Source organism: Puntigrus tetrazona, chromosome 25, assembly GCF_018831695.1.
Source record: "Puntigrus tetrazona isolate hp1 chromosome 25, ASM1883169v1, whole genome shotgun sequence".
NCBI classification, from domain to species: domain Eukaryota; kingdom Metazoa; phylum Chordata; class Actinopteri; order Cypriniformes; family Cyprinidae; genus Puntigrus; species Puntigrus tetrazona.
The window spans coordinates 6,314,079-6,341,740 of NC_056723.1; the positions used below are offsets into that span (position 1 = coordinate 6,314,079).

A 27,662-nucleotide genomic window follows, 5' to 3' on the forward strand; every position below is an offset into this window, starting at 1 on the left:
CATGTTGTTTCAAATCTCCAAGACCTTTTGTTCATTATAGATTATCGCCCTTAGTTCTTAATGCCCAACTTTATCCACATACATATAGAGTATACTTAGGGTAATATATTTATACTATAGACTATAACGTATCTCAGCTGTGTGAATTGCTTGTTTTGGCGCAAAATGCCAACTTTATTACCTGTAATCTGCTAAATATGACTATAAGGCATGAATAGACTAGGATATTGCAAGCACTAACATCTCTATAGTTGTAACAATTGGTATCAATGCAATCAAATCAATTGAAATCAACGAAAATCAAAAGCATGATTACTTAATCACTAGAAAAAACTGTTTCAAAGCACGTGTGCAAAGAGCTGCAAAACCAGGCTTCGTTTTAAAAGGTTTGATTTTCATCAAGATGACCTAGTTTTGTCTTAAGGACAAAGCGAGTATCAATTCAAATGACTTTACCTCAAAAAACAGTTGCACTGCATCTGCCCTTGAAGCTAATTTGGTTGTCGGTGGAAAGCATGTTTTGGCTGCATGGCAGGGGGTTCCTCGCAGGGGTTCTGAATGAAATTGGGAAGTTATCCAGAGCTTTGTTTTCCATAATTTTGGCGGATAAACAAATGTAATGTAATTGCTGTTTTCTTTCTCGCCTAAAACACATGCACACAGAGGCTCTCTAACACGCACCGTCTTTCCACATCCTTCAATCATCCGTATTTGTGCTGACTTTACTGCTGAAACCATCAACATGCATCCCTCTTCGGCCATAATATTAATACCACACATTAATCCAGCAGTTAAAAGGATCCTGGGAGGATTGAAGATCTCATTTTAGACAAAGCCAACTCCTGAAGCCTTATACAATTCGGTTCTGTAAAACAGAAAATGGGAATAAAACATAAATTATGCACAATGAAAGAAGTTCATCAAAAAAATGGAAATATATAACAGCTTTTGTTTAATATTTTTGCAGACAACGTGATACACTACCATTTAAAAAGTTGAGGCAAGTGAAAAGGTTCTAATCATCTAAAAAGAAAAAATATTGCAGTTTGCGCAATAACAGAAACAAACGACATTGTATAAAATATCTTAACATTAATTAATTAAAAAGTTATATTTTTATGAGATTACTGTTTTTATTGTGTACTCTCTCTCTTTCTCTCTCTCATATATATATATATATATATATATATATATATATATATATATATATATATATATATATATATATATATATATGTGTGTGTGTGTGTATATATATATATATATATATATATATATATATATATATATATATATATATATATATATATACACACACACACACGGTGTCTTCACGTTCTTCAGACTCAGATGCAAAGACTCGTTCTCAGGCCGCCTTTCCTTAACATCAAACCAGGAGCCCCTAGCTCAGTGCTGAATTATAAATTAGGCTGTCAGGCGACCCACTGTTTATGAGCTTGGGGGGTCATTTAAATTTAATTTGAAATGGGATTTCTCTTTAGGGTCTGTCTGCTCAGCAGAACAGCACCAAAATAAAAGAAAAAACACATTGCAACCCCTCAACCTACAGGTCTGGATGCTTCAGAACAAGGGAGGGGGAAAAACATCATATTGTGCAGGAAAAAAATAAGAGAGCTGTGTCACAGTGACCGGGCTATGGCAGTGTGAGTATAGTTCAGTATTCAATCTGAAAATGATGGGAAGTGAAGGAGACAAAACATTTATGTAGCTGCACTCTGGAGAAGGTCCAAAGTTTCAGATTTATTAAGGAGAAATACGGAAAGCTTTGGAAACATGTAAAAACAATGTGATCAGTTTTGAATAAAAAGTAAATGTGGAAAGTCATAAAGTGTGGTTTATAATTTGAAATAAAGCAGATAATATTGGGAAAATTATATCAAAGTTTGACATACATACTAAAAAAATGCAAACACTGAAATAAAATGTTAACACTTCCCGGTTTTTCTTAAGAATAAAATGCCTTTGGAGCAGATTAATACATCACTTGTAATGTTGAGGATGATAGATCTTGCATGTAAATGTCTCGTACTTACAAATTAGAATCAAGCTGGACACAAAACGTCTTCAAACAGCTGAACATTGTATGCAGATTATCCAGACATATGGCTTGCTCACATCTGGTCTTGTTCACATCAAGCTCATTATAGTCCATGTTTTTTTTTTCACCTAAAATGAAATAAAAATGAGAAAGAAATGTCTTTTAGCTTTGATGTCTTGTATAATGTTAAAGGAATCTTACCAATAAACTTAACAGTAAAACTTACCAATACAAATTACAGTATTTACAAACAAAAAGCATTAAACATTTACCCAAAATTACACAAAATGCATTCACAATATCCAAGATGTAGATGTTTCTTCATCTGAACATATCTAGAGAAATTTGGCAGTGCATCACTTGCTCACCAAACAGATTCTCCACAGTGAATGGGTGCCATCAGAATCAGTCCAAACAGCTGATAAAAACATAATAATCCACAACCCATAACTCCAGCTCATCGTTACCTTTATAGTTATCGTTCTTGGTGTGAACAGGCTTTTACACTGGTATCTGATCTCTGCATATTTCTCGAATGATTCAGAGAAAACAGCTCTTTCACCGGAGAAAGTAATATAGATTTTCCAGAATAAACGGTCTGAAGTTAAAATGTCTTAATAATAATCTATTTATTTCTTACAAACACGACGCTTTTCACTTCACAAAATGTTAATCGATAGATTGGAGTCGTACTTATGGATTGTGACTCTGACGGTACCCAATCACTGCTGAGGATCCTTTGAAGAGCAAGTTATGTAACGCTAGATATACGCCTAGCTAGTTATACTGAAGACATGGCACTCTGCTGAGTACAAATGATCAGGCAAAGAAAATCTCTTGAGCAGAGGTTAAAATAGAACAACATTTCGGTATAATAACAGCTCAGAATCTCCTTTTTAGACGAAATCCCTCCTACATATTCTACATGTAGCATGTCCTCCTACATGTCAGACAGTGACAAGAGCAAATAAGGTATCGCAAACTCTGAGGATGTTAGAACTGTCTGTCTGTAATCTGCAAAGATGAATCACAACAACAATGACAACTGAGAACAAGCCACAAACTGAATAGCTTCTCGTGCTTTGGGGGGTGGGAAATTAATATGTTTAAAAGACCATACGTGTAAGAAACTTCCCTTAACTGGATTCCAGAAATCTGGAAAACAAAAATTTAGCTTTTTGAAGATCTCGAAAAGGTTGCAGCTCAGAAGCCCTGCCAGCAAATCCGCCTGGAGATTTCTTGCATGTCAAATGATTGTGATGCATTTCAATAAGCACAGTGGGAAGCTTCCTTTTCATCATCCTGCCGGTGTGCCCTGATTCCCCCCGTCCGAATGCTGCATTTCTGCTGTGTTGTTCTGTGTTCTTAGTAATCATTTATCTATGCAAAGCATTTGTGCTATGAATTTTAATATTTATTCAGGTACACTGAATATAATAAGAGTTTATTGAAGTAGTCAGCATGTCCAGAGGGCTAAGAGTTTGCATAATTTATAAGATTTCACTGTTAAACTTTGTCCGAAATATTACAAACACTGTCTGATAAATATTACACACACACATATATACATATATATATATATATATATATATATCATTGATACCCCTATTATATATATGTATGCATATATATATATATATATATATATATATATATATATATATCACCTGAGACCTCTGAGACCTCTGAGACCCTTTATTCTTTTTTATTTCGACTAATAAAACATTACTTTTGAGCATCACATATGTCTAGCTTCATATCTACGGGTTAGCACAGTTGCATCAATATATCAGTTTTATATCAGTTTTGCATTTGTTAACATTGGGTAGGTTTAGGGTTGGACAAATATCAATGTAATAAAAACATGCCAGGGTTCATGTATTGAACCTGTATTTTAGCGCCACTCAGTGTACATTTCTCTTTGAAACTGGGGCAAAATATGCAGTAAGGCACGTAAAGAAGTGCACAGAGGTACATATTTCTATGAGAACAGGTTGAAATAAACTCGTAAGAAAAAAAAAATTGACTATGCATATTTCTCTACTGACTTAGACAAAACTGCTTTTTCACTGTGGGTAAAGGACTTGTATTTTAGCAAAATTGATGGAAGAAGACACAGCTTTTTGCTTTACAAGATGTTAATTGACTGCAGTAGTGTGGATTACTAGTGAATTATTGAGGTGTTTGTACTCTGACGGCACCCATTCACTGCAGAGGATCTACTGCGGAGTAAGTAATGTACAGCTAAATTGCTCCCAATCAGTTCTGATGAAGAAACAAACTCATTTACACCCTGAATGCCACCTGAGGGTGAGTACATTTACATTTTTTGTGTGATAAATGATGTTATACATGTTAGAGCATATATGATTTGTAATCCACAAAGGAAGAAAAGAAACACATGGCAGACGGTCTGTCAGGGCTGAAAGCGACAGTTCTGTCCTGCAGGCCGTGGACCTCTGAGCCACAGTTTGAAATTACCAGCAGGGAGATGCCTGCAGGACTCAACCCCTGGCCTACGGTCACCTCTGTGGCCTGCGCAGATGTCATTTACAAAGAGAAGCCTTTGTCCAAGTGCGCACTGACATGTGTGCCACAAAGTTAAAGATGTCGAACAAAACATGAGACATCTGTCAACAGTCAAAGTATCGAGGGGCCATCCAGTTCAGAAATGTGTTGGGCGGTGGAGTGAACCTTACAAGTCTGCTTTACTGGCGGATAAAAAAACGGAGGGAGAACGTGAAGTGGTAGAGCATTTGTATAAAGTCCTTTCGTAGAAACACGATTGTTGTTTTCTCCTGTTGAGAAATAAATTATTCCTAGCATTGAGAGGTCATTTTGACAGGGCTAATTATCTATTGTACCAGCAGAGGGCAACAACATTACCATCATCTGGAGAAGCATATGGAAACTACTTACTCACACACAAACGCTCCCACCGTCAAATTAACCCAGGGTGAGAACCAAGAAGGTAATACGAGCTTCCATAAATAATATTAAAATGCCTGTGCTTTGATTATCTTCACACAGCCTACTGGATTCACAAGCATAAAAAGATGTTTTATGGCTCTACATTAGAAACAAAAGAAGTGAACTGCGCTTTAGCATCTACAGAAACTAATATTCTGCCAAGTCTGCCTCTCAAAGCGAAATGCACCAATATTAGAAATACAGCAGGAGAGTCGTTATTTAATGGCCACTTTAATTAAGCATTATAAAAAATTACTGTTACTTACCTACTAGAATTCATAAATCAGAGAAAGCAGAAATATCTCTGTGTGAAAGCAACACCTGACTGTGAGAGGGCTTTTAAACGCCGAGACTAATTGACTGAGGTCAGAGGTTGGGTTATTAACGCTATTTACAGATTAAGCAATTGACTTTTAAGCAGAATGTTTTTATGGAAACATTTGCCTCAGATTAACAAGCGCGTGAATGAGTCTGGGTCAGCTGCTAAATGAAGATCTCAATTTTAAGATGCCTCCTGGAAATGTCAACACGGTGAAGGACAGCCTTATTTCGGGACAATCGAATTTCTATGACTGTACCGCTCTGAGTAATAACGGAAGAAAAATACCTCCTCTCACAAAAAAAAAAAACCTGCATTAATATCAAAGACCCGCCACAGAGAGATGTGAAATCGCTGCGGCTTTGCCGAGGAACGGTGACAAAAACTCAGTGGGGTAGATATTTAATTCCATCTCAGACCTTAGAAGTGAGAACCAACTTTCCGCTAATACGTAGAGCGTGGGAATTATTGTCAAACTTCGTTCAAATTCTCATTTTCTCGTCTCCTCCCCATCAATCCGAATGTTGGCTTTATTTGTTTGTCAGCTAACACATGCTCTCGACATTCCAGAGGAATATAGATTGGCTGCCGGCGTCAGAGCACAGGTACAGGCTTGACTGATAGCATCTATAACCACTGGCAACACATAGACTCAATTCACACTAAGAGATGGCACGACAGCAGGCTGCAGGCAAGTTATTTCTTGAGGATGAGGAGAGCGAGCCTGTGGCGCAGTAGCCAGCCGCGTCTTTAGAGACTGATGCTCCAACCCCGAGGTCTACTGGAGATATCATGCGGTGTCCATCTCATACCCAAGTCCCCTCTAAATCCACCTTGTGCATCTTGAACAAATTTTTGTATTCAGAGAAATGCATTTATTTTTGCTCGCTAAAATAGGCTAAATATTTTTGCACTACCTGTTGCTCCTTGTAATTAACCTGAAAATCAGCCATGGTTTTACTGCAAATAAAACCAAAAAACTGTGATTATTGCAGTTAAACCATGCTAACCACAAATTAACCATGGTTTTGTTCAACTCTAACCAGTTTCCTATGGTATTTGTAGTAAAACAGTGATTAACTGGTAAGAGCTATGGGTAGCTGGTAATCAACCCACCCAAAAAACTATACGATTAATACTTTTACTGTAAAAAAAAACAAAACATAGTTCATTTTCATAAGGATAGCTTCCTAGCGCTTTTATTTTTGCATTGACAGATTTGCTCTGTCAGCTAGCTGTCACCTAATGTTTTTAAGTTAGCAATTTGCTAATACTATAGCTCATTTGATATGTTAGCATGTTTTGATCAATTCTGTCCTGTTAGCAGCTCGCTAGCACATCTACTCTTGATTTATTCTTTTTCAGTTACTTAGCGGCTTGCTAGCACTTACTGTTGATTATTAGCCATGTATCTTTCAATCAGATTTTCTGTTAGCATCTTGCTAGCACTTGTATAGTTATAATTAGCTAAGTATTTTAGACCCCTTGCTCTGTCAGCAGTTTGCAAGCACTTCTGTTGTTTATTTCATGCTAGCTAGCGATTTTTCAGTCTTGCTCGGCACTGTTTGTAGATTGCTAGCACATCTGTTGTTGATTTTATGTTATCTATCAAGATTTCTGCTTTGCTTGGTTATCAGCTTGTTAGCACATCCTTCTTGACTTCATATCTCATCTTTTGTTGTTGTTGTTGTTGTGCCATGGCGTATATCAACTAAATGTTTACATTCTCAATATATACTGTAGGCCTACAAATGCAGTATTTATAGTAAAAAACTAAACGGACAGAAAATGTATTGCAGAGATGTGACGACTTTGCAAACAAACCCTTCCGACAAACTTTCACATAGCAACAAGTAATCCGCAGAGCTGAATGCCAAACGACAGATTGCTTTGACTTGGCAGGAGAGGGTTGATAGCGTAAGATTCAGATCTTCCATTTATAGAAAGAAAACCTGCATGTGATAATACAGTCTTGAGGAAGCGATAAAAAAAAAAAACACCTGTGTGCGGGGTCTATTTTGGGATTGGAGCAGTCAAGGTCATCCATGCGGAGACAAATTGTGTAGGAGGCACGGCTAACAAAGGGAATACGTTAGTGCTTTCCGCAGAGCTCGGCACACAGACAGGTGGATCTAAGAAAGAGACCTGCTGAGAGGCTGATGGGAAGAGAGCTAAAAGGCGGGAAAGAAGTCTATCAGTAACTGAGGAGGAGCCATTATACAATCCAGGCACAAAGAGCCTGCAAAACAAAAAGCTTTATGAGAGAAAAATGAGGCAGTACACTGTGAAGAGGTTAGGCTGTTTTGGCAGTTCTGTGATAGCAAACAGCGGTTAAATATGTAAAAGCGATCTTACTAGGAAAATAATAAAATAGGGAAGGAAAATACAAATCCCTTGTTTAGTTTTAACAGAGCAACGAAAAGCACTAAATAAAGTTAAGTAAAGCCACTGGCTTCTACAATTAGTGTATTTAATAAATTAGTTCATTACAGACTCGCTATATAAAGACTGTATTTTGAACGATTCATTAGAAGTCATTAAGCGAACTTGAAGCTGTTTTGTAAATCTTTGTTGCTATAAAGACTAAAAATATCTGGTTTCATGCTCAAACTTGCTCTGTGTTTGACATTTGTCTGCAGAAAAACTGAATTGCACACAGATGAATCTACATTTGAACGTACATATAAATTAACCCACCTGCCTGTGTTTAATGCTGCCTTCATGCAATGTCGTAATTCCAAGACATTGGCGACACTATCAACGGTAAAGCCCTCGTGTGCTCCTGAGCTCTTAATTACAACCGGTGAACTCAGAAAGTTCTGAGAGTTACGACTGAGTGACCAGATGTCCACGTGACCACCACCAGGTTCATCTCCCTAGTCCGACAACATGGAAAGCTACGAGTAAAAATACAATAAAATAAACTTGCAACTGAAGTCTGAAAAAAGTCTGAATTGTGAGACAAAATGTCACAGTTACATTTTTATTTTATGATTAGAATAAGAATCAAACTGAAGTGCAAGAAGGTGAGTCAGAGCTCTTAGCAGTTTACTTTTTTCTTAGAGATGTCACTTTATACGTCACAATTTAGGTTCTTCTCTCAGCATTGAGAATTCAGATGAAAAAAGTTGCTACAAAGCCAGTTGCAAAAAAACCCCAAATGTAAACTTCTGAAGAAATAGTCAAAATGAGCTACATATAAACTAAGATAACTATAACTGTGAAAAATAAACTCCAAAATACGAGAAGGTAAGTCAGAAGAGTTTATATTTCGCAACTCTGAGTTTATATCTAGTTGATCCCGACTTTATTTCCTCAAAACTATGAGTTTACGTTTTTATAATTTATTTTTTAATTTCAGAAATGTGAGGTAAAAAGTGATGATTACGTTTTTAGTTTTTATTCCATGGCAGCAACGGCCTTCCGTACGTATTTGCGGTGGTTTTATCTGAATATGATTGAATATTTAAGAAAACACCACGTTAGCCTTTTTGCGGGCATAAGATGCAGTTTGTCAAAGACAGATACCGCAAGACTCAATCACCAGATCGCATCACCTCATCTTCCAGTCTCTCGTCTCCAGTGGCCTCGTGTGACCTTGCCCGCCTCCGCCCTCTTCATCCCACTGCTGCCCTTTTGCAGTTGGAGGCCTGTGTGGCCCCATCACTCTTAGTTCTGGTCTCTCTGCCAAACGCCAGGGCTAAAAATATCTGTGCCAACAAGGCAGAGTGGGTTCAGCCCTCTAACAGGAATAGCAGAGTAGCAGTCAACTGCTGTCTGACAGAGTCGCTGGAATTGTCAGTTCGAGAGCAGCACGATGCCCTCCTTTCTCTTTCATTCTCTCCCTCTGTTTTCCTTCCATAGGTTGGACAACATCTCCATCCCCTCGAATTCACGACGCTTCAGACCAGACCGCTGCAGAGAGGGGGAGTTGTTTGGACAGAGGAACACGCAAATAAATATGCCATGCTGTTAATTTCCTGCAATTTTGACGGTGTCAAAATATGAGCACACACCAAGCACTTAACACCACCCACAAATGCTGCATTAATCACACCATGGACTTTAATCAGGGCTAATTTGACTGATTAGTTCATTAGGTTGTACTGTTAAGTACCTTGGTGAAACGTTCAAGCCAAACAAAACACAGAAAATCGGGCTTTGCGATGAGAAAACAAGCTACGGAGATATCAGGTGTGAAAATTACGCTTCAAGAGGGACTTCATTTAAGAATGCGTTTGAGAAGGTTTGCATTATTTTAGGGATAGCTGACCCAAAAATGTAAAGTTCTTCATTATATGCTCAGCACAAGGTCATTTAAAATGTATACGATTTATTTCTTTAACAAAGTCATATTAACGTTCCAATATTTTACTTAAGTGCAATTGATGGGGCTCGGCGTGGGACATTATTGTTGGCTCAAAATCCATGTTTAGTTAGCTTCAGTGTAATCCAAACAACCTCAGCCGTCAAATAAGGGTGCACTGATGAAATGAAGGAGTGTTTTCACTAAAAAAAATATATATTTTTTTACAAAGGTTAAAGAAGATTCTTATTTGTTGGCTGAGGTTGTGTGGATTACTTTGAAGCTGCCTAAGTATGGATTTTTAACCATAAATAAAAGCCCCGTTTTTGCACTATATGGAAAAAAATCCTGGAATGTTTCCCTCCAAAATCCTTCAGCTCTTCAGTCATGCACATCTCGGAAGGCCTGGGATTGAAAATAATCAACAAATTTCCATTTTTGGTGTACTATTCCTTTAACTAAATTAATTATCCAATCAGATAACTGCAAAAGAAAAATACAGGAAAAATGAAAAAAAAAAAAAAAAAAAAAAAAAAAAAAAAAAAATATATATATATATATATATATATATATATATATATATATATATATATATATATATATATATATATATAATATAACCTATAATGGCCCCAAAAAAGAGATGTGTTTGCATTGAAAAGAATGTTAATGTCTTAAATACATCACAGTGCTATTGTAGCATTTAGCATTTGGTTAAACTGTACTTTTGCGTATGATTTTACATATAGCTTTAAAATAGTTCAACTGTCAATTTGCACAAGGTTGCACAAATTATTTGAACGGACAGCCTTATTTTCATTCACATTCATTAACATGTCAGTGTATGATTATTTCAGACATTATGAATAGTGTACATTAAATCTTACTCACGCAGATAGGAAATACACGTTTCTCTTTTTCCTCTCAGCCGTGTAAAATCTCAGCAAGTCTGAGTCACTCTCTATTCTACTGTGGTCACGGCGAAACCTTCAAACGCGGCCCGAGCCCTTAGAAAGCTAACTATTGCCACCTAGCGGTGAGACGCGGAAAGGCGCAGTCAATATTCGAGCTTGTAAATAATTAACCCGATTGCGTAAACGCTAAACCGTCGCATAAAATCGCAGCACAGTTTCGCTGAAGATGTGTGATTTGCGTAAATGCTTCGGGTTTTTTTTTTTTGTTGCTTTGATCGAGCTTCAGAAAACGCTAAACAGCCTGATGTCGGCCTTCAAAGCACGCTTCGCTTCCTCAGACACAGCGGGGCAGGGCTGCTGTCGATCCACGCGGGGGCGCTGTCACTGTCGAGCTTCAAACGGGCCTCCAGACACACGTTCAACGGAGCGCTTATGTAACGTCAATGAATGGGAATTTAATTCTTTTTGTTTCGGCTTAACACATCCTAGACCGACACCACACCTCTTGAGCCTACGGGTTTTTGTTGCCTGTGTAACGGATCTCCGCACAAAGGCTCCACGACCGACTGTATTCAATTGAGTTTTATTAAACGGTCAAACAGTGGGAACCGTGGGGATTACGGTTAATGCACCTTGAGAGCCTTTGTGTAAGGCACTGTCAGGAATATTTATTTATGTGTAATTGTAGCTCCCTTCTAGCGCATTTCCAATAGACCTTGTGTCAACTGAGTAATTATTCACAATGAAGCATTTAATGCTGAATAAACTGTCTTAAGCAAGTGTTTGCAAATAATAAATATTGGCCCACACTTTATTTTAATACGCTGCACACAGAATAATGAAAAGCTAACATTATTAGCTGCTTTGTATATATATATATATATATATATATATATATATATATATATATATATATATATATATATATATATATATATACAACTTCAGTGTACAGTTAGCATTTTTATTATTATTTTTAGCAGAGCTGCAATCATGCAAGTGCGTTACTTCAACAGAAAAAACATTGTAAAGCACTATATGGTTTATAAATAGGATATACATTCAAAAAGCACGTTTTAGCTGCAAGTACCTCACACTGTTCCGTGTCCGAGGATACACTCCCAGATCTCATCCTCAAGAGAAGGCTTCCCTAAAAGTAGAGCGAGAAATCAATAACCCGAATCATTAGTCTGGTTCACGTGGGCAAATTATATAAACATTAATTGGATATGACGGAAAGAGATTGCTTTTTTAGCCATTTCCCATAAGCATTTGTCTAGTTGTAGCCTATTTGGTCAAGACGACCTGCCTCTGCTGTGTTTTTACTGTAAATACAGCTGCACGTTTAATTGAATAATATGTTAATATGTTGAACATTTAATTATAATATGTTAGTCATTATTTCTGTTGGGATTGATTTACTTTTTTTGATGTTTGGGTCCCAGAGACTGCAATGACGTTCACGTGAAAATAATACTAGTCATTTTTAAATTAAATCTTTAATCTATAATAACGTCGTCTGACCATAATCAATAACTAAACAGTCATACCCTATCATAACCGTCCCTGTGGAGTCAAAGATATTCAAGAAAAATACAATAAAAGAAATGCAAGGCCTACAGACCGAAAACGTGCTAGTGCTTTTATACTGGCACTAGTAACTTACCAATATAAAGTGTTTTTGACATTCTGCATTAAGGAGAAACAACTGTGATAAATACTGCCCTCCTCTGGCCTTAACGGAGAAAAGCATTGCAACGAAATATGTACGCGTTCTGACTGACTAGCATAAAGTGACAGGACCTTCACAAACCCATGGAAAGCCTTCTGATATGCTCTGGGGGGAAAAAACAACATTTGTTATTTAATTTCCACGTTCTTTTTAAACGCATCCGGCGTGCCTTTAATTTGAAGAACCGCGCAAGTCCGCACATGCGCGCTCGCCACATGGTGGCAGCACTGCACTAGCCATGCCGACTTAATATTTTCCACCTTTCTTTCCGGCGCAGGGGCTCACCAGGGCAAAACCCACCTGACTCGATGCCTATTAATACAGACAACGCTTCACTTTCATCCATAATGTGATTATGCCATCCCGGGGTGCAAAACGATACCCCCGACCGTAAACTGTCAATACGAATCTCTATGTGCCTATTGTACCGCCGGGCACGCGTTGTGTTCTGCGCGTCCCCCGCGGCTAAGGACAGGTCACATAAAGATTAGTCGGGTCCCCTCTCATCAGTAGGGGTCCCATCAGGAGAAATAAGCTTCTTCCAGGGAGGTGACTATTATAAACAGGTGCCTTCTTTCATTTTGTGTGTTGACACACGGTGGTCTAATTCCGCCTCTGGATCTTTAGGCACCATATTGTTTTGCCCGTTTTCTTTTCGCGCGAACCTGATGTTTTTTTTTTCGCACGCACGCACGCGCGTTTTTTTCCAAATATTAATAGGTCTTACTCATTTTGCCTCCGCCTCTGTTTCTGTCAGATATGTCTGCTGTGATAATTGGGCTCAATCAGAGATTATTCATGGCGCTCTCAGACATGACCGAGCAGCTTTGTTTGCCTTGTGCCTCTCTGACAGAACCAGCCCACACGTTCCCCTTCGAACATGCCTCTACCTCACAATGCGTACCGCTCTCATCCTTTCTGTGGCGCTTGCATGTCCTTAATTACGACCAATTAACGCGTGGACGCAAACGCAGTAAAGCATCCCACTCCTAAATGGACATACCCTGGAAAATAACATGACAAGCCCACAAAAAGCACGGCTGTGCGGCGAAATGACCCCCCCTGCATGTTCTAGTATTTATCAAAGAAAGCAATTCGCTGATATTTGCGAGTTCTCTGAGTACATCTTCTTGAAAATAATTACAGCGGTAATGACTTTTTCCCGGTAATGCTGGGAGAGAAGGGAACAGAAGCCGGAGACATGTAGGCCGATAAAATATCCGCGGCCAGGCCTCCTGGTGCGCTCCCCTCCGCAGCCGCGCTACGGTCCTATATCTACACGGCTGATAAACCATTAGCCAGAGCCGTGACTCACTCGTTGATCGTAGTGAAGAGCGCTAGCGGACAGCCTGGCCCAATACACCCAATTGTTCCCCTAATATCTGTCTAATGGCCTCCATTTAATCTAGGCAGGATGATTATTACGTATCCATCCCCCTCCCTTTTCCCCTGGCTGAACACGCAGACACACAAAGACGTAGTCCTAGCAGATGAATACATCTCGGTCATCAGTGTAAAGTAAAACATAATCAGCGCATTTCCCTCCAGTGCATGAGTATGCTAATGAGTTAGCTTCGCCGCGTAATTTTAGATTATGTTCCGATAGCTACATGCAGCGAGGGTGTTTGGAGGCTCGTCTCGGGTGCGTGTTGTGCGGTCGTTCTCCGTGGGTTTCTCCGTGGCCATCGAATGGGTTTTTGCGGGTTTGCGGGACGAAGCGAACGCAGATTATTATCCGATGTGTAATTAGATCAAATCCAGTAACCTTTATATTTCTTTTACAAAAAAAACACCACCTGACTGATCTCCCTGCTTAGCCGAGACATGGCGGTACGGTACGGTTCAAGCCTGTTCAGATAGAAAAAATAGCTAAAAACTAGCTTGAGGACAGGTTAACCAGCTAAACAACAGAAAACAGGCTGGTTTTCTCTCTCTCTCTTTTTCCAGCTGGACCAACAGCCCTTGCTTCCATCTTATGTTTTCTCCCATTTTATTCATTTCCATTCTTTTCCTCCCTGCAACATTCTGTCTGTCCTCCTTCCTTCCCCTTCCAACATTATCTTCCTCGTTTACCTTCCAAACATTATTCCTCGGTTCCTTTCCTCCTTCCTTCAAACCTCGTCTTCTATATTTTTTCTTTCCTTCCTATTTTGTATGTTCTTCCCCAAACTTGCAACTTTTATGTCTTTTATACTTTGTCTTTCTTTTCTCCTTCTGGCTTCCTTCATTTTATTTCCTTCCTCTTTTCTACTTCATCTATATTTTCTTCACATTTCTTCCTCCTTCTGACCTTCCTTCCTTTTTCTTTTCTACTTTTTTCCTTCCTTCCTATTGTCTTTTCTTTTTTCTGCTGTCTTTCCTCCTCCTTTTTTGCCTTACTATTTCTTTCCTTCATACTTTTTCTTCTTTCCTTGTGCCTTCTTCCCCTTTCTTATAGTTTTTCTTTACTCCCTTGTCTTGATAGTTTTCCTTGCCTTTTCCGTCTTTTGCAGTTTTGTCCCCTTACGGTCTTCCACCCTTCTTTTTGCTTTACTATTGTTTGCCTTCCTAACTTTCTTTCCCCTTTTCTCTATGCCGTCTTTTTTCTTCCTTCTGCCGTGCAGCTTTTTCTTTCCCTCCTATTTTCCCACTGGTTTCCTTTCTTCCCTCATACTTTTGTCTTTGTTCCTTCACTGTTGCATGCATCCTTTTCTTTCTTTCTTTGTATTGTTGACACCAAGTGTGGTACCTGAGCAGGAAATTAAGTCGGTCCTACACTCACTACAACAGCCATGGGGCTTCCTGGACATGCACTAGCGTGCAGACCTTCATTCGCAATTCACAGCCGGCTTGAAGCTCCCATACAGCTTGACAAAATCCGAGGAACAGCAAGCCCTAGTCAAATATGTTTCGTCAATATTTAGGCTTGTTCCGCTTTTTTTACCTCGACAAAAGTTTCATTTTATTGAGTGTCTTTGAGGGGTTTGCCATCTCCTTCCAGGATTTCTGAACAATCGACCCTCAAGGTGCTCATAGAAAATGAACTGCAACTCTCAATCAATATTGGTCATATGAAGGGAAAGGCTAGCATGGATGATATTAAATGTTGACAGAGTGTTCAAGACATGAGGTACAAATATTGTGCCAGCATTTGAGGATAAAAAAGCCAAAATATGATGCAGGGATGGATTTCATCTGTCCAAACAGCCCCTCTTGGTTTAAGATGCTGTTTGAGATGGGTAAATAAAACTCGCAAGAGAAACACAGACAGCTTACTACAGAAGTACCTCTGCATGCTTCAAAACTAGCAACAGCAAAAATAAATAAATAAATCATATTTTTGTGCCAGAGTATATGTTGGTAAATTTATGTCATTCGGCTCTGTCCACACTCTTTATTATTTAATTCAGAGTGACATATAAATATAATATGACATAGCAATGAAGCCCATGCAGACAAATAAGTAAACATATATCACACTAAGCATCACAACCCTCACCTAATGTGTATATATGCCAGTTCAATTGAAACTTTATGTATATAGAAAACGAAAGAAGAATTGAACCAGTGTTTCGCATATCCAAAACTATTTTTACAGGCATGTTGACTTAGCTTGACTCCACTGTTGTTTATTTGTTTAGTTAGTTGTTCATCTATAAAAATGGAAGCACACAGCAGAAGCCGTCTGTGCTATTATCCCACTTAACCATGTTTCCAGCATTTCAAAAAAATAATATCATCCAATTCATATGGGCTCATTAGCTCCAACTATGACCTTATGTGCATTTTCAAAGCAGGAACAATGAAGGTAACACTTTTATAAGTGCTCTTCACTCTGCATACTCTAACAGAGAACTATCAAATTACCTTGATTTCTTGGAGCGCAGGTCTCGGTTAGCGTACCTGACACATGTCGCGGCGCTTTATTGGGGCAGTTACCTTTCAGACATGTGCTGTGGTGTGAACAGGGAAAGGTTAGGAGGTTTCATTCAGCAGTTAAAAATAGTGGTGCCTCGGTAATGGAGGAATGATCATTTCCACCGCGCAGCAAGGTCTTCGATGGCTGCCGACGGCATTAAGGGCGTAGCAAGGATGTGAGGTACTTCAGAAGAAGCTAATCAGGCAGAATACATCTCGGTGAAAAGGTTTTGGGTTTTGAAGAAGGCTGCAAATGGAAATGGAGAGCAGGAGAACCTATTTAGAAACATAACTAAACATATATACAGGGACCAAGCTCTTGTTTTGTTAAGAGGCTGGCGAAGGTCCTATTAAGCAAAAGCGTATGTTCAGTAATCAGAAAGATGGATAGTAACGCCATACGTGAAACGTCTCCAGGAGTAAAGCATTTGTTTTCACAAATCAAGCATGAATGGCTTACTGAACATTCTTTTAAGGAGAACACAGTTTTAGCCGTAACAGTCAAAGTTGAAGGAAAGTATACATCACTGATGAAGTAATGTTTTAAACTGTCTGCTATACATGCATTGTGAGTTGGTGCTAAATGCAAATATTTCTGGTTTGGACCAGAATATGGGTGAGAAACGCTAGTTTTGATGTATGCATCTCAATGTGACTCTGTATAAATTACTTGTATGTGACACATACATGAATTCACACTCATGGGAAAACAGTGACACAACCTCCTTACGCACATGGGCCATTTTTAAACTCGGTGTCCACTAAATGATCTCAGGAGAAGGATTTAGCTTCTTTCGTTACTTCAGTTCTCAGAAATGTCTTCAAGTTAACTAAACGTGCAGTGGTAAACATTTTTTATCTTATTAAATGAAGAAATTTGGGCTAATTCTCAAATGTTGTTAAATAAAGGTACACAATGGAGGGTTTCTTTTGGTCAGAAATGAATTAACTATTATATAATTTTTTAAATATTTCAACAAAGATATATTTGCCATAAGGCTTTTTTTATGTAAGTTTGTTCAGTTCACACTGAAAACTTGCATCCACAACTATTTAAATTATTGAAAGAATCTTGATAATAAAAATGAAACTATCAAAGGGCTATCAAAAAAATTCCACTTTATATTAAGTGGACTTAAAGTATGCTGGTCTCACCGATGATACCTTCGACCCCAGTGGGTTTCAACAGTCCAAAAGATATCCAATAAAGCAAATCTATCCATAATAAAAAAGCGCCTCATATGGATCTGGCAGGGGGAATAAATGCCTTATGTAGCAAATAAATACATTTTTGAAGAAAAGAATTAGCTCTAATGAGAATATGCTAGTATCACAAGAACTAGCGTTTGTTTACAGCAAAGCAGAAACAGTTTCCTTACTTTATCAAAGTAAGGAAACTGCTCCTCTTGGCTTATATTCTCCTAAATTTTTTTGTACTTGTAATTCATGACCAATGATCCTATTTGCTCTCTCCTCTGCCCGGGCGGATATATACGAGTATAGGGCATTTCATTTAAAATATATTGCAAGAGCTCCCAACTGAAGACACATGATAACAAATGGAAATCACTTCCGTCACATGTTCCCTTCAGTAACAGATTTCTGGAAGGGCCCTTCGTGAAGGGATTTAGTTGCTCACTTTTGTTTGGAACATCCGTATAAAAGGCGTTCTCTTCCTGTAGTGGCCATTTGGGACACCTAGGATGCCTTAAGGGTGAGTAAATCATGGGGTTGTTTTCATTTTTAGGTTAACTATGCCTTTAAACCCAACCATACCCGTTATCCTAGTTCAATAGCAGCAATTCTAGTGTTCTGCAATCCAATAAGAACACAGTAATTACATAGTACCTTTTAAAACTGCATAACATTTAAGCCCATTGGTATAAAGAGGGACCAAGACAAGCAGCACAAAATTATTTTTGGTCATTATATGGCTTAAAAAAAATGGCACATAAACCACTTTTATAATGCTTGCATGGTGCTTTTTGTCATTCTGAAGCGTAATTCACATTCCTTTCAAAGAAAAGATTATATTAAGTAGTATTAGACGTCTTTAAATAATGTTCAAGCTATGAGGATGGTACTTTTTCAAAAGGTATACTTTTGTACATTATTTACCGCTAAATTGTGATTATTGGTTCTTTAAAAGGTACCTAAATGGTACATATTACTTTTCGAAAGGGTTCTGCCCTGGTGATAGACTTGTACCTTTTTCCCCTGAGAGTGTTGGAACAATATGAAAATCAGCAGCATATATGCCAAGAATAAAGAAATATGCATTGATATTCAGATGTACTTTCATATAGTGGCTTTATACAGCAATAGCTGTTGTAGAAGTACAGTGGGCTACGCATTTAATTTGGTCCATTATGCAAAGAGTAACTGCAGAATTAAATTAGGTGAATTATTGAACTAAACACGCTCGTTAGACTCATTGTCTCCTCTGAATGATGATGTGAACATCTCACTAGGGTGAAAATCAGTGTAGGTCCTCTCTATTGAATTACACAATAACACACGATGCTACACCAGAGCAAGCTCTTTCCGTTTCATATTACACTGCTGTCTAACAGGTGGCCGGCAGCCCAGTGTCGAGGTTGCCCTGAAATAAGTGTGATCTTGTAAGGCCAGGTGTGTCGAGTCACTTTATTCTAACTCAAAAACACACAGATTAAAATGTGATCTAGTCTGCCGAAGGAACGCCAGAAGGGAGAGGCTGAATTCTTCTAATGAATACATACATTTGTTGCAGATTGTTACCCATTTTTTTCAGATTACATTGGGCACCTTGTTGCCAAGACAACAGCAATTAGCAAGAACTGGGTTACCAGGCAGACAGTGGCTACAACAAAGTACACATCGTAACCATGGTAACCAGGGTCAGGCCAGCAGAGAGGGCTTGTCTTCGCATCGCATGTGGTAGGAAATGTATGCATTTTGGCCTTATATTCTCATAAAGATTGATAACGCGACATATATGCCGCAAACACTAGCATATGGTCCATGACCTCCTCTCGTAATCAACCTCCGGTTAATGTTTTACCAAAACAACTGACCAGAGTGAATTTCTGTTGCTATTTGTACTGCCCACTCACCGTTAATTCAAACATTTGAAACCTTTTACCCAGTTTGAAGCTAATAGATGAGCAACATTTTTTACAGACGGCCAAACGTGAGCATCTCCTGATCGATATACATCAGCGATGATCTGATATATGTTTTCATTCAAGTCATGCATCCTTATTTTTCAGAAAATACGTGAAAAACTGTTGTGGTTGTTTTTTATATATATATATATATATATATATATATATATATATATATATATATATATATATATATATATAAAAAATATAAACCTGCAGATTCTGGGATCAAAACTCTCTTTCTCTCTCTGGGAGGAAAAAAAAAAACATTTTTCAGAATATAGTCGTTACATATAAACTATAAAAACATAAAACTCTAAGAAAAGCCTGAAATGTAAGATACGAACTCTTGCGATTCTGATATGAAAACCGAGTTTCAGATATAAATTCATAATTTCTAGATGTTAGTCTAAAAAAAGTGATGCTTGTGTCCACAAAAGAATTTCAACGATTCAAAGTCACAATTATCTTTTTTCATTTAGTGGTAGAAATATGCAAACAAATAAGAAAATGTGTGTATTTCAGTAGCGATACAGATCTTTAAGTGGGTTGGTTTAGTGAAGTATCTCTCAGACTGATTTGAAACTCATGAACTTTTGAGCCTGCTGAACAATCCAATGAATGAGTCTGGTCTTAATAGCCATTTGTTTATGCATTGGTTTATGCTGGTTGCTCTGCACCTGTTTGATTTGCTAAAAGCACCCAGCTCCTAAGAGTCATTCATTCATGAATTGCACTGACTATACTGCTTGTGCTGTGTTTTTGTGCGCAGCCTGCAAGGACAGCTCAAGAACAAAAATAGGTTTCAATGTAAATTCACGGAACAAAATCTTTTGATCAGCCTCATTCAGTATTTGCCAATGCTGAACGGCAATGCAGAAAACAATAAGATCTTTTTTTTTTTTTTTTTTTTATAAGTGCACTGTATGGTTTTTATACACAAAGAACTAGCTGTTAAGGATCATTCATTTTCATCAATTTGAATTGTTTTCATGTGCTGCCCCCTAAACGCAAAATTTGTTTTTGATACAAATTTTATGATAGACTTTTTAAAGCCAATTTCTTTAAAACTTACAAAACAGAATAGCAACTTGTAGCTTTGCTACATGAAGGATTTGCTGACTTTTTCAAACTGGTAATTTGAGTCTTTCAACTGATTAAAAAGAACCATCTCATCGAAGTAATACATTTTTTTTTATCCCAAGAGTGATTTTTTCCAAACAGGCCCTAAAATTTGGATAAAAAAAAAAAAAAAAAAAAAAAAAAAAACTTTGGTTATACTTTATTTTAAGGTGTCATCGTTACAGTAACGGTACCAACGGGGAGTGGGGGCGGCGCCCTGGAGGCTGGTGTGAGATAGAGACGGGAAGCCTCCAAGGAAAAGCAGACAGTCCAGGGTGTCATGGTCAGGAAGATCAGGAGTCCCGTCGTCTTTACTGTCTGCACAAATGCGGTACGTGTTACAATATCTGGTTCATCTTCGGATTCTAGTGTATGCACGTCAGGGTCCAAAGGTTCAAACTGATGAGACCGTGGACTTGCATCAAAGTGTGGTGTGCAAATTAGAAGTACTTTGCTAACAATTGTCGCCCATAAATTGGTAGTAAATTCACAATTACAAAGTAGTGGAATGCTGTTAATTAAATTTTCACCAACATGTCATTTTTAACTCATGAGTCCTTTTTTTAATCTTCGTATCTCTTGTGAACACAAAGGAAGATATTTCAGGTTACAATTCCGTTATTTTAACACCCTTTTTATGCCATCTCCGCCTTTTCTCCATACCCTACCCCCACACCTTACCCCATTGAACAACGCACCTCTTTTCAGAGTTTTTCAAACCAGAGGTGTGCAAAAGCACCTCTGGAATAGGGGGGTGACCGTTTACCTACTTTGTAACCCATACTTTAACTATCATAAGGCAAACAAATAGAGGTCCTACTTTCAACTGATTAACCAACACACTTGTCTTTCTTTGCCCATATTCTCTATACTATCACAGCACTTACTTTAACCTTCTATTAAATTAATATAAAAAATGCATTAAAAAGGAAATTAAAACAGAATAGAAAGTACAGGAACGTAAACAAGGTGCAGCGATGTCTTTAGTACCTTTCTGGGCTTTGCATTGCTGTTTATGGAGGGGCAGAAAACTCCTAGATTTCATCCGAAATGTCTTACTTCGTGTTCCAAAGATAAATGAAGAAGGACTCATGAGTCATTGGAGCACATTTTACATAAAAGACCATTTCAGCCTTTCCTCACCGAAAATTGAGTGCGGATTTCAAAGGGTTACTTTCCACTACTTTGTAATTAATTGTGAATTTACTACCAATTCATGGGCGATAATTGTTTCTCCATCACTTTTTCCTCAGTGTAGTATGCATGTTTTTTTTGTTGTTGTTTTTTTTAGCTTAATAAGCAAACGGAATTGTATTTCTATTATCAGACGATATGGGTCAGTATATTCTTTTTCCTCAAAACCCACATGGTCCAAACCAGATCCCTCCCACTTTCATGTCCAGAGGCTTTCCCCAGGTGTCCAAAGGGCGTCAGAATATGTTCAATTAGCTTGTGTAACCAGAGGCAGGGCGGACACTTAATCCCACAGCACCTGCTGCCTCTTCACAGGTTAACCCCAGTCAGCCATGTCACCGACCGAGGCAGGATATCACACGTTTGCCCAGCTCAGTGGCCCTGGATTTACTTGGCCGTCTGATTGGACGTGATCTCCAAGCTGGCCGACCGGCAAGCAGCTGGACACCTAATTAGGCGGCCGAATAAACCCAGATGAAGTTTTTCAGGTGACTCGAGGCCTCTCTGCATGCTAGGTTGCTGCCATTTGTGCAGACTTAATTAACAAAAAATAAGCGCCTGATTACAAGTTTGAAGAGTCTATACTTATAAAAATGTAAAAAGTGTTACAGGGCCATCAAACACTTTCCACACGTGTCGTTTTGAGGGCTACAGGCACAGGCCAATTCAAGGTCGAAAACAATCATAAAATTAATGTAAAACTGAACAAAGATGCATTACGCTATTATTAAAAAAAGAGAAGGAAGTTTTTGAATAGGCACATATCAAAAATGCTGTTATTGGCCAAGAAAAATATACAGAAGTTCACCAAGTGACATATGTTGCCACAAAGTATGGAATCAAGAATGCAAAACATAAAATGTTAAATTACTGTTTTGGCCAACATTGTAATTAATAAAATCCATTAAAATGAAAAAAAAAGACCTCACATTTATGAAAAAAACTGTTCCAAATATTAGCATATAGAAAAGGAGTACAGGTTTTTTTTTTTTTTTTTAAATAGTCAAGTATTCCCTGCAGTGTATTTCAGTATTTCATTTTACTTGTTTACAAAACTGCTATTTTAATTTATGATTTATCTAGAAAATACATTTAAATGTAAAAGGTCTTAATTCACGACTGTTATAAAACAAAACTGATACTTTAATTAGTGAAATGAATTGCAGTTTATTAAAAAAAAATGTATAAAAAAATTCTACAAAAATATTACAATAATTAATTCTAACAATTAATAATACATAATTTCCGTATAAAAATGTATTTTGTGCGCACTACCATGAGTCAAAATTTACATTGTTTCATTTTGCTGCATGTAAAATATTGTAGATTTTTTACCTACCATTTTTATCTATCTGATCTATATAATCTTAATCCTAAACAGAAAACAAACTTGAAATCAGCGGTTCTCAAAGTCATTCAGAACTGACAGCCATTCGCAGTCATTTGAAGTTTTAAACTGCAAAATACTTCAAATAGCTCCAGCCAACTCCGAATTAGACCAGAAGGGATTGTAATTGCATATCATGAAAGACTTTGTGACAAGTAAGAGTAGAATAACACCCAGGGAGGTAGACAACTGACCTATGCAACTTTACATGCAGCAGAGCCGACCGATGCCGCTATAAAAACCCATGAAGCAAGCTGAAATGTCAAGCTACTTTAAATGCTCCTTCTAATAAGTCACAAGGTTGGAGAGTAGCACAGATTTTCAATTGATGACACACAGATATCCCATGTTTTACAAAGCGCGCCCATGATGGATGGTTCGGGTTCAGTAACACCTTTTAAACCGGAGCAATAAAGACCGCAATGAAAGACGCACTGTCTCTGTCTAACAGCGCAGGCAGCCACAACAATGACAGCTATTAAAGCCTGTGACGAGGTCGGACTGAAAGAGCGTGGCATAACATCTCTGTCGGCACCAATTTTGTTGTGGTAAATGTTTTAGTTCTTCTCTCTCTTTATCTAATTAATTCTCTCATACCCGGAGCAGTGTGGATCATTTGTGATGGGGGACAGGTCACCGCGACGTATAATAGAAACACAAAAGAAGGAAGAATGCGATGGAAAACGTTGAATAATGCAATCACAATTCACAACGTTTCACTTAATTTTCTCCTCAATCAAGTGTTCCGTATGTTTCACCTTTTCTCTCTCCCTCTCTCTCTCTCTCACACTCTCTCTCCCCTCTTTTTTTTTTTCCCATGTAGCGCAAAACTGAACTGATTGCGCGGGGAAATTATAACCCCTGTAAGATTTTTTTGTTCCATACTGCGGCAGCACCATTACAGATGAATTAAATGAGAGAGAAGCCCTACGAAGCACAGTCGACACCCTCCCACTCCCGCCCACGCCGAACCCTAGGATCACACTTTTCAATCCAGTCCGCGGCTAAAAGCATTCATTCCTGCGTTCAGGGGCCCCGCGCACAACCGCGCCTGGAGCACCTACAAGAACGCGGTCATCTTGCTGGACAGGGGAAATTTCTGTCAGTAACTAGCGGGATATCAGAGATTCGTATTCATAAAGCCTTGAGAGAATGATTACACTTACAGTAGTTGCACTTAGGGGTCCACTCAAAAAAAATGGCACTCTGCGGAACTTCAAGAAAAGAAAGCTTTTAGACTGGTGGGGGGAGATTTGACATGCTCCTTTCCCACCGAGACGGGCGACTCCAAATACGAGTCGTCTGGGACTCGCGCGTTCGATTTATTAGTTCTAATTGTATTTTGGCTTCATTATGAAGAGGGAAAAATCTTTTCCCCCTCCGTATGGAAGTTCACAAAAAACGCTGGGCGGTTTAAAGCTGTCGTAATCTCCCGTATTGAAAATTGTCCTTCAATCAGCGCTGAAGTGCCTGTTAAAACAGATGCATTTTCTTCAACCTCTGCTCTATCAACTGAACAATCGTATTCCCACAGGGAAGCCTCTCACTTAGTAAACTGGCTGTAATGAATCAATTTCAGAATTAGTTTTTGTTGTTATTATTGTGGCATTAGTGTTGCTGTGGTGTTGCGTGCTTCGAACCCACCTCCGTTTTTTGGTTAATGCCGGTCGACTATGTGGGAGCTGGCTTGGTAATGGAAGCTGAACTCTTTCATTAGGCTTTTGAGGGGAAAACTGCTAAAAGGGGGCATTAGCATATTCTATACTTTCTCTGCCGTTTAAAAATGGCAGATGACGAATGTGAGCCGAGGATATCAGTTTAAACCATCCCGAAAAAAACATCAACGATCTTTCACCTTCCACGAGAAAAGGCAGGACTGTAATATAAATAAAGCGTTTTATTTTACACATTGCTACAGAAAAACTAAATATAAAACATTTAGCGTAAATGCATAAAAGACGTCACTTTTGTAATAAATAAAACTGTGATAAAAAAAGCAAGTATAAAAAGAAAACAAAAGCAGTCTTTTGAAGCGCACGTCTCTACTCACACGCGCGTTATCATACGCATCCGTGGCGCATGTGAAAGTTGACGACGTATTCGGCGTTGGTGCGCTGCACGGAGATGGCGAACGGCTCGAAGGGATGGAAGGTGAACGCGACTAGTCTCCTGACCGCATGGTTAATGGGTCTGCCCAGCAGGCCTGCCTGGATCTTAAATTTCAGCAACCCCGAGTCCCTCGCGTAGAACCTGCAGGAGGACAGGGAAAAAGTGGCAGTTTATTAAGATGCCAACTCGCATGTCGACAGCAAGAAACCGGTGTGTTTTACAGCATAAGCGAACTGCTGTTTGGTACATCAGAGAATTGTGGTAACATTTGTCAGGGAAATTTTTGAGAGCTCTCAGGAAGTGTTTTAAAGATCGCCTGTCACGGCATGAAATTACACTTCAGTGTTTCAAGATTTAACAAGGAAAGTTGATGCAGACCTCACACTGGGTCTCATTTTTCACTATACTGAAAAAGTGGGCGTACATTCTGGCCTCTTCTGCAGATCACTGTCTTTGTCAACAATCTTTAGACACTGCATATGTCTACATTTAAGCCTGCAAGAGAATAAAACTCAGATGTGCTCTAAAAAAAAAAGGAATACATGAAAAGGCTGTTAAATAATACACCAATCCACTAAAAAAATCCACTTTTGATCTGGGTAAATCAAAGGGATTTTAAATTCTTTAAACCTAAAAAGGTACCGTATGGGATGATCTCCACAGGTCTTTGGCCGTTCCATGACAGACACCCACTTATCATCATAGCTGAAGAGGGAGAGATCCAGATATGGGCTGCTGCTGTAGGACTGAGCACTGATGGGCAGCTGCCCAAGGAGCCTCCTGACTGCCTCTGTGTGCCCTCCGTATTTGGCATTGACAATGGTGTCTTTAAATCTGGGGATAAACCAAGCAGTCCATAAATAACGCTCTCATCAAGCAACTCAAATGAATTAAAATAACAGCTATGAGTTTTTCGGATTTAAAAAAAAAATGCTTGCTGATAAGACAAATAGCTCATGTGCGGTGACAGTGATCATTCTCGAAGTATACTTTTGACTGAATGGTGATTAGATTCACTAGATTCACCGGAAGTATCAACAGTCTTGATCATTTGAAAAATATTGGCTTATCAGATCTAGTATTGTGCATCCCTAGTATTTACTAAAACAAAAAATAAGAAAAGAAAAAGAAAACAACTGGTTAGGACATAACCCCAGATTAAAATAGAAGAGAGCTTTTGTCATCTTGGGCAAGAAAATTTGTTTAGTTATAATATTTAAAAACAGTAACATGATTTTTTTAGCAATATTTAAATTAGTGCCGTCAACAATGAATAACTTTTTGTTTACACGATAATTGTGCGTGTACTGTGTATATTTATTATGAATAAACACACATACTGATATCATTTATATTTTATAAAATAAATAAATATTAAATCTATAAAAAAATATATATATACACAAGTATTTGTTTACATGGTATATATGTATATATATATATATGTGTATATATATATATATGTATATATATATGTATATATATATATATGTAGTATATATATATATATATATGGTATATATATATATATATATATATATATATATATATATATATATATATATATATATATATATATATATATATATATATATATACACACACACACACACACACACACACACACATATACCATGTAAACAAAAACTTATTTTGGATGGTTTAATAAATGCTCTTTTAAACTTGCTATTCACCAATCCCTAAAGAAATCCTGGGAAGAAAATTATCTTGGTTTCTAAAAAATATTAAGCAGCACACCCATTTTTATCAATATTATGAGAATTGCTTCTTGAGATAAATCTGCATATTATTAACATTTCTGAACGATCATGTGATAACATTTAGCTTCATAAGAATATTATACTTTTTAAATATGTTACAAAAGAAAGCAATTATTTGGAAATATTAATAAATGCAGCTATGGTAAGAATGAGACTTCTATTTTTTGTGCAGGAAAGAAATCTGTCTGCATCATTTTGAATGGATAAGGTTTTTCAAAAAGTTTCAGAACATTTATATTTTGTTCATTTTTTCCAGAACTTGCATTTGAGCCTACATAATTAGGGTTTTTAATATTAAAAGGTGTCGGCATGAGCAAGTTCCCACCCAATATGTAGAACGGCACATTTACACTGAGTCATTGTAATAGCCTTTTGTGAGACAGGCCTCCTCTGGCTCGACCATCAATTTGTGGCTTACAAATTTGGTCTATATATATATATATATATATATATATACACATATATATATATATATATCTCACCTGCGCTGCACCTGACGTGCAAAGTTGTTGCTGGAAGCGGAGCAGGGGAACTGCACAGCCTCGCTGTGGAGCGTGGCGTTCCTGAAGAGGTCGCAGAAGTTTTCGAAAAGCTCCAGAAGTTTGTCTGAAGTATTCTCAAAAACCGCAATCACTTCGGTGGTTAGCATATTGTAAACCACGAAGAAAGAGGGCTAAAAAATGAAGGGGAGAATTAAGAAGGTGGTTTAAACAATATTTTCCTTCT

At 38.0% G+C, this 27,662-nt stretch overlaps 1 protein-coding gene across 6 annotated transcripts in view; it reads right to left on the reverse strand.

Moving 5' to 3' along the window:
- The window catches only part of det1 (DET1 partner of COP1 E3 ubiquitin ligase), a 60,551-nt gene that overhangs the window by 29,630 nt on the left and 3,259 nt on the right, over positions 1-27,662 (reverse strand). The window contains exons 4-10 of one of the 6 annotated variants that reach the window (XR_006248100.1): positions 27,419-27,609; positions 25,798-25,989; positions 25,097-25,296; positions 11,659-11,718; positions 2,055-2,187; positions 682-865; positions 457-554 (exon numbers count right to left, since the gene is read on the reverse strand). Coding sequence is in view for 2 of the 6 variants with exons in the window: in XM_043228336.1 (XP_043084271.1) it covers positions 25,107-25,296; positions 25,798-25,989; positions 27,419-27,609 (573 nt within the window). In the remaining 4 variants the exon portion in view is untranslated. Of the gene's footprint in view, positions 1-456; positions 555-681; positions 866-2,054; positions 2,188-8,042; positions 8,246-8,901; positions 9,264-11,656; positions 11,719-16,218; positions 16,445-22,810; positions 24,923-25,096; positions 25,297-25,797; positions 25,990-27,418; positions 27,610-27,662 lie in introns of those variants that run through there. The other 5 variants (XR_006248103.1, XR_006248101.1, XR_006248102.1 and 2 more) reach the window with 5 other exon arrangements.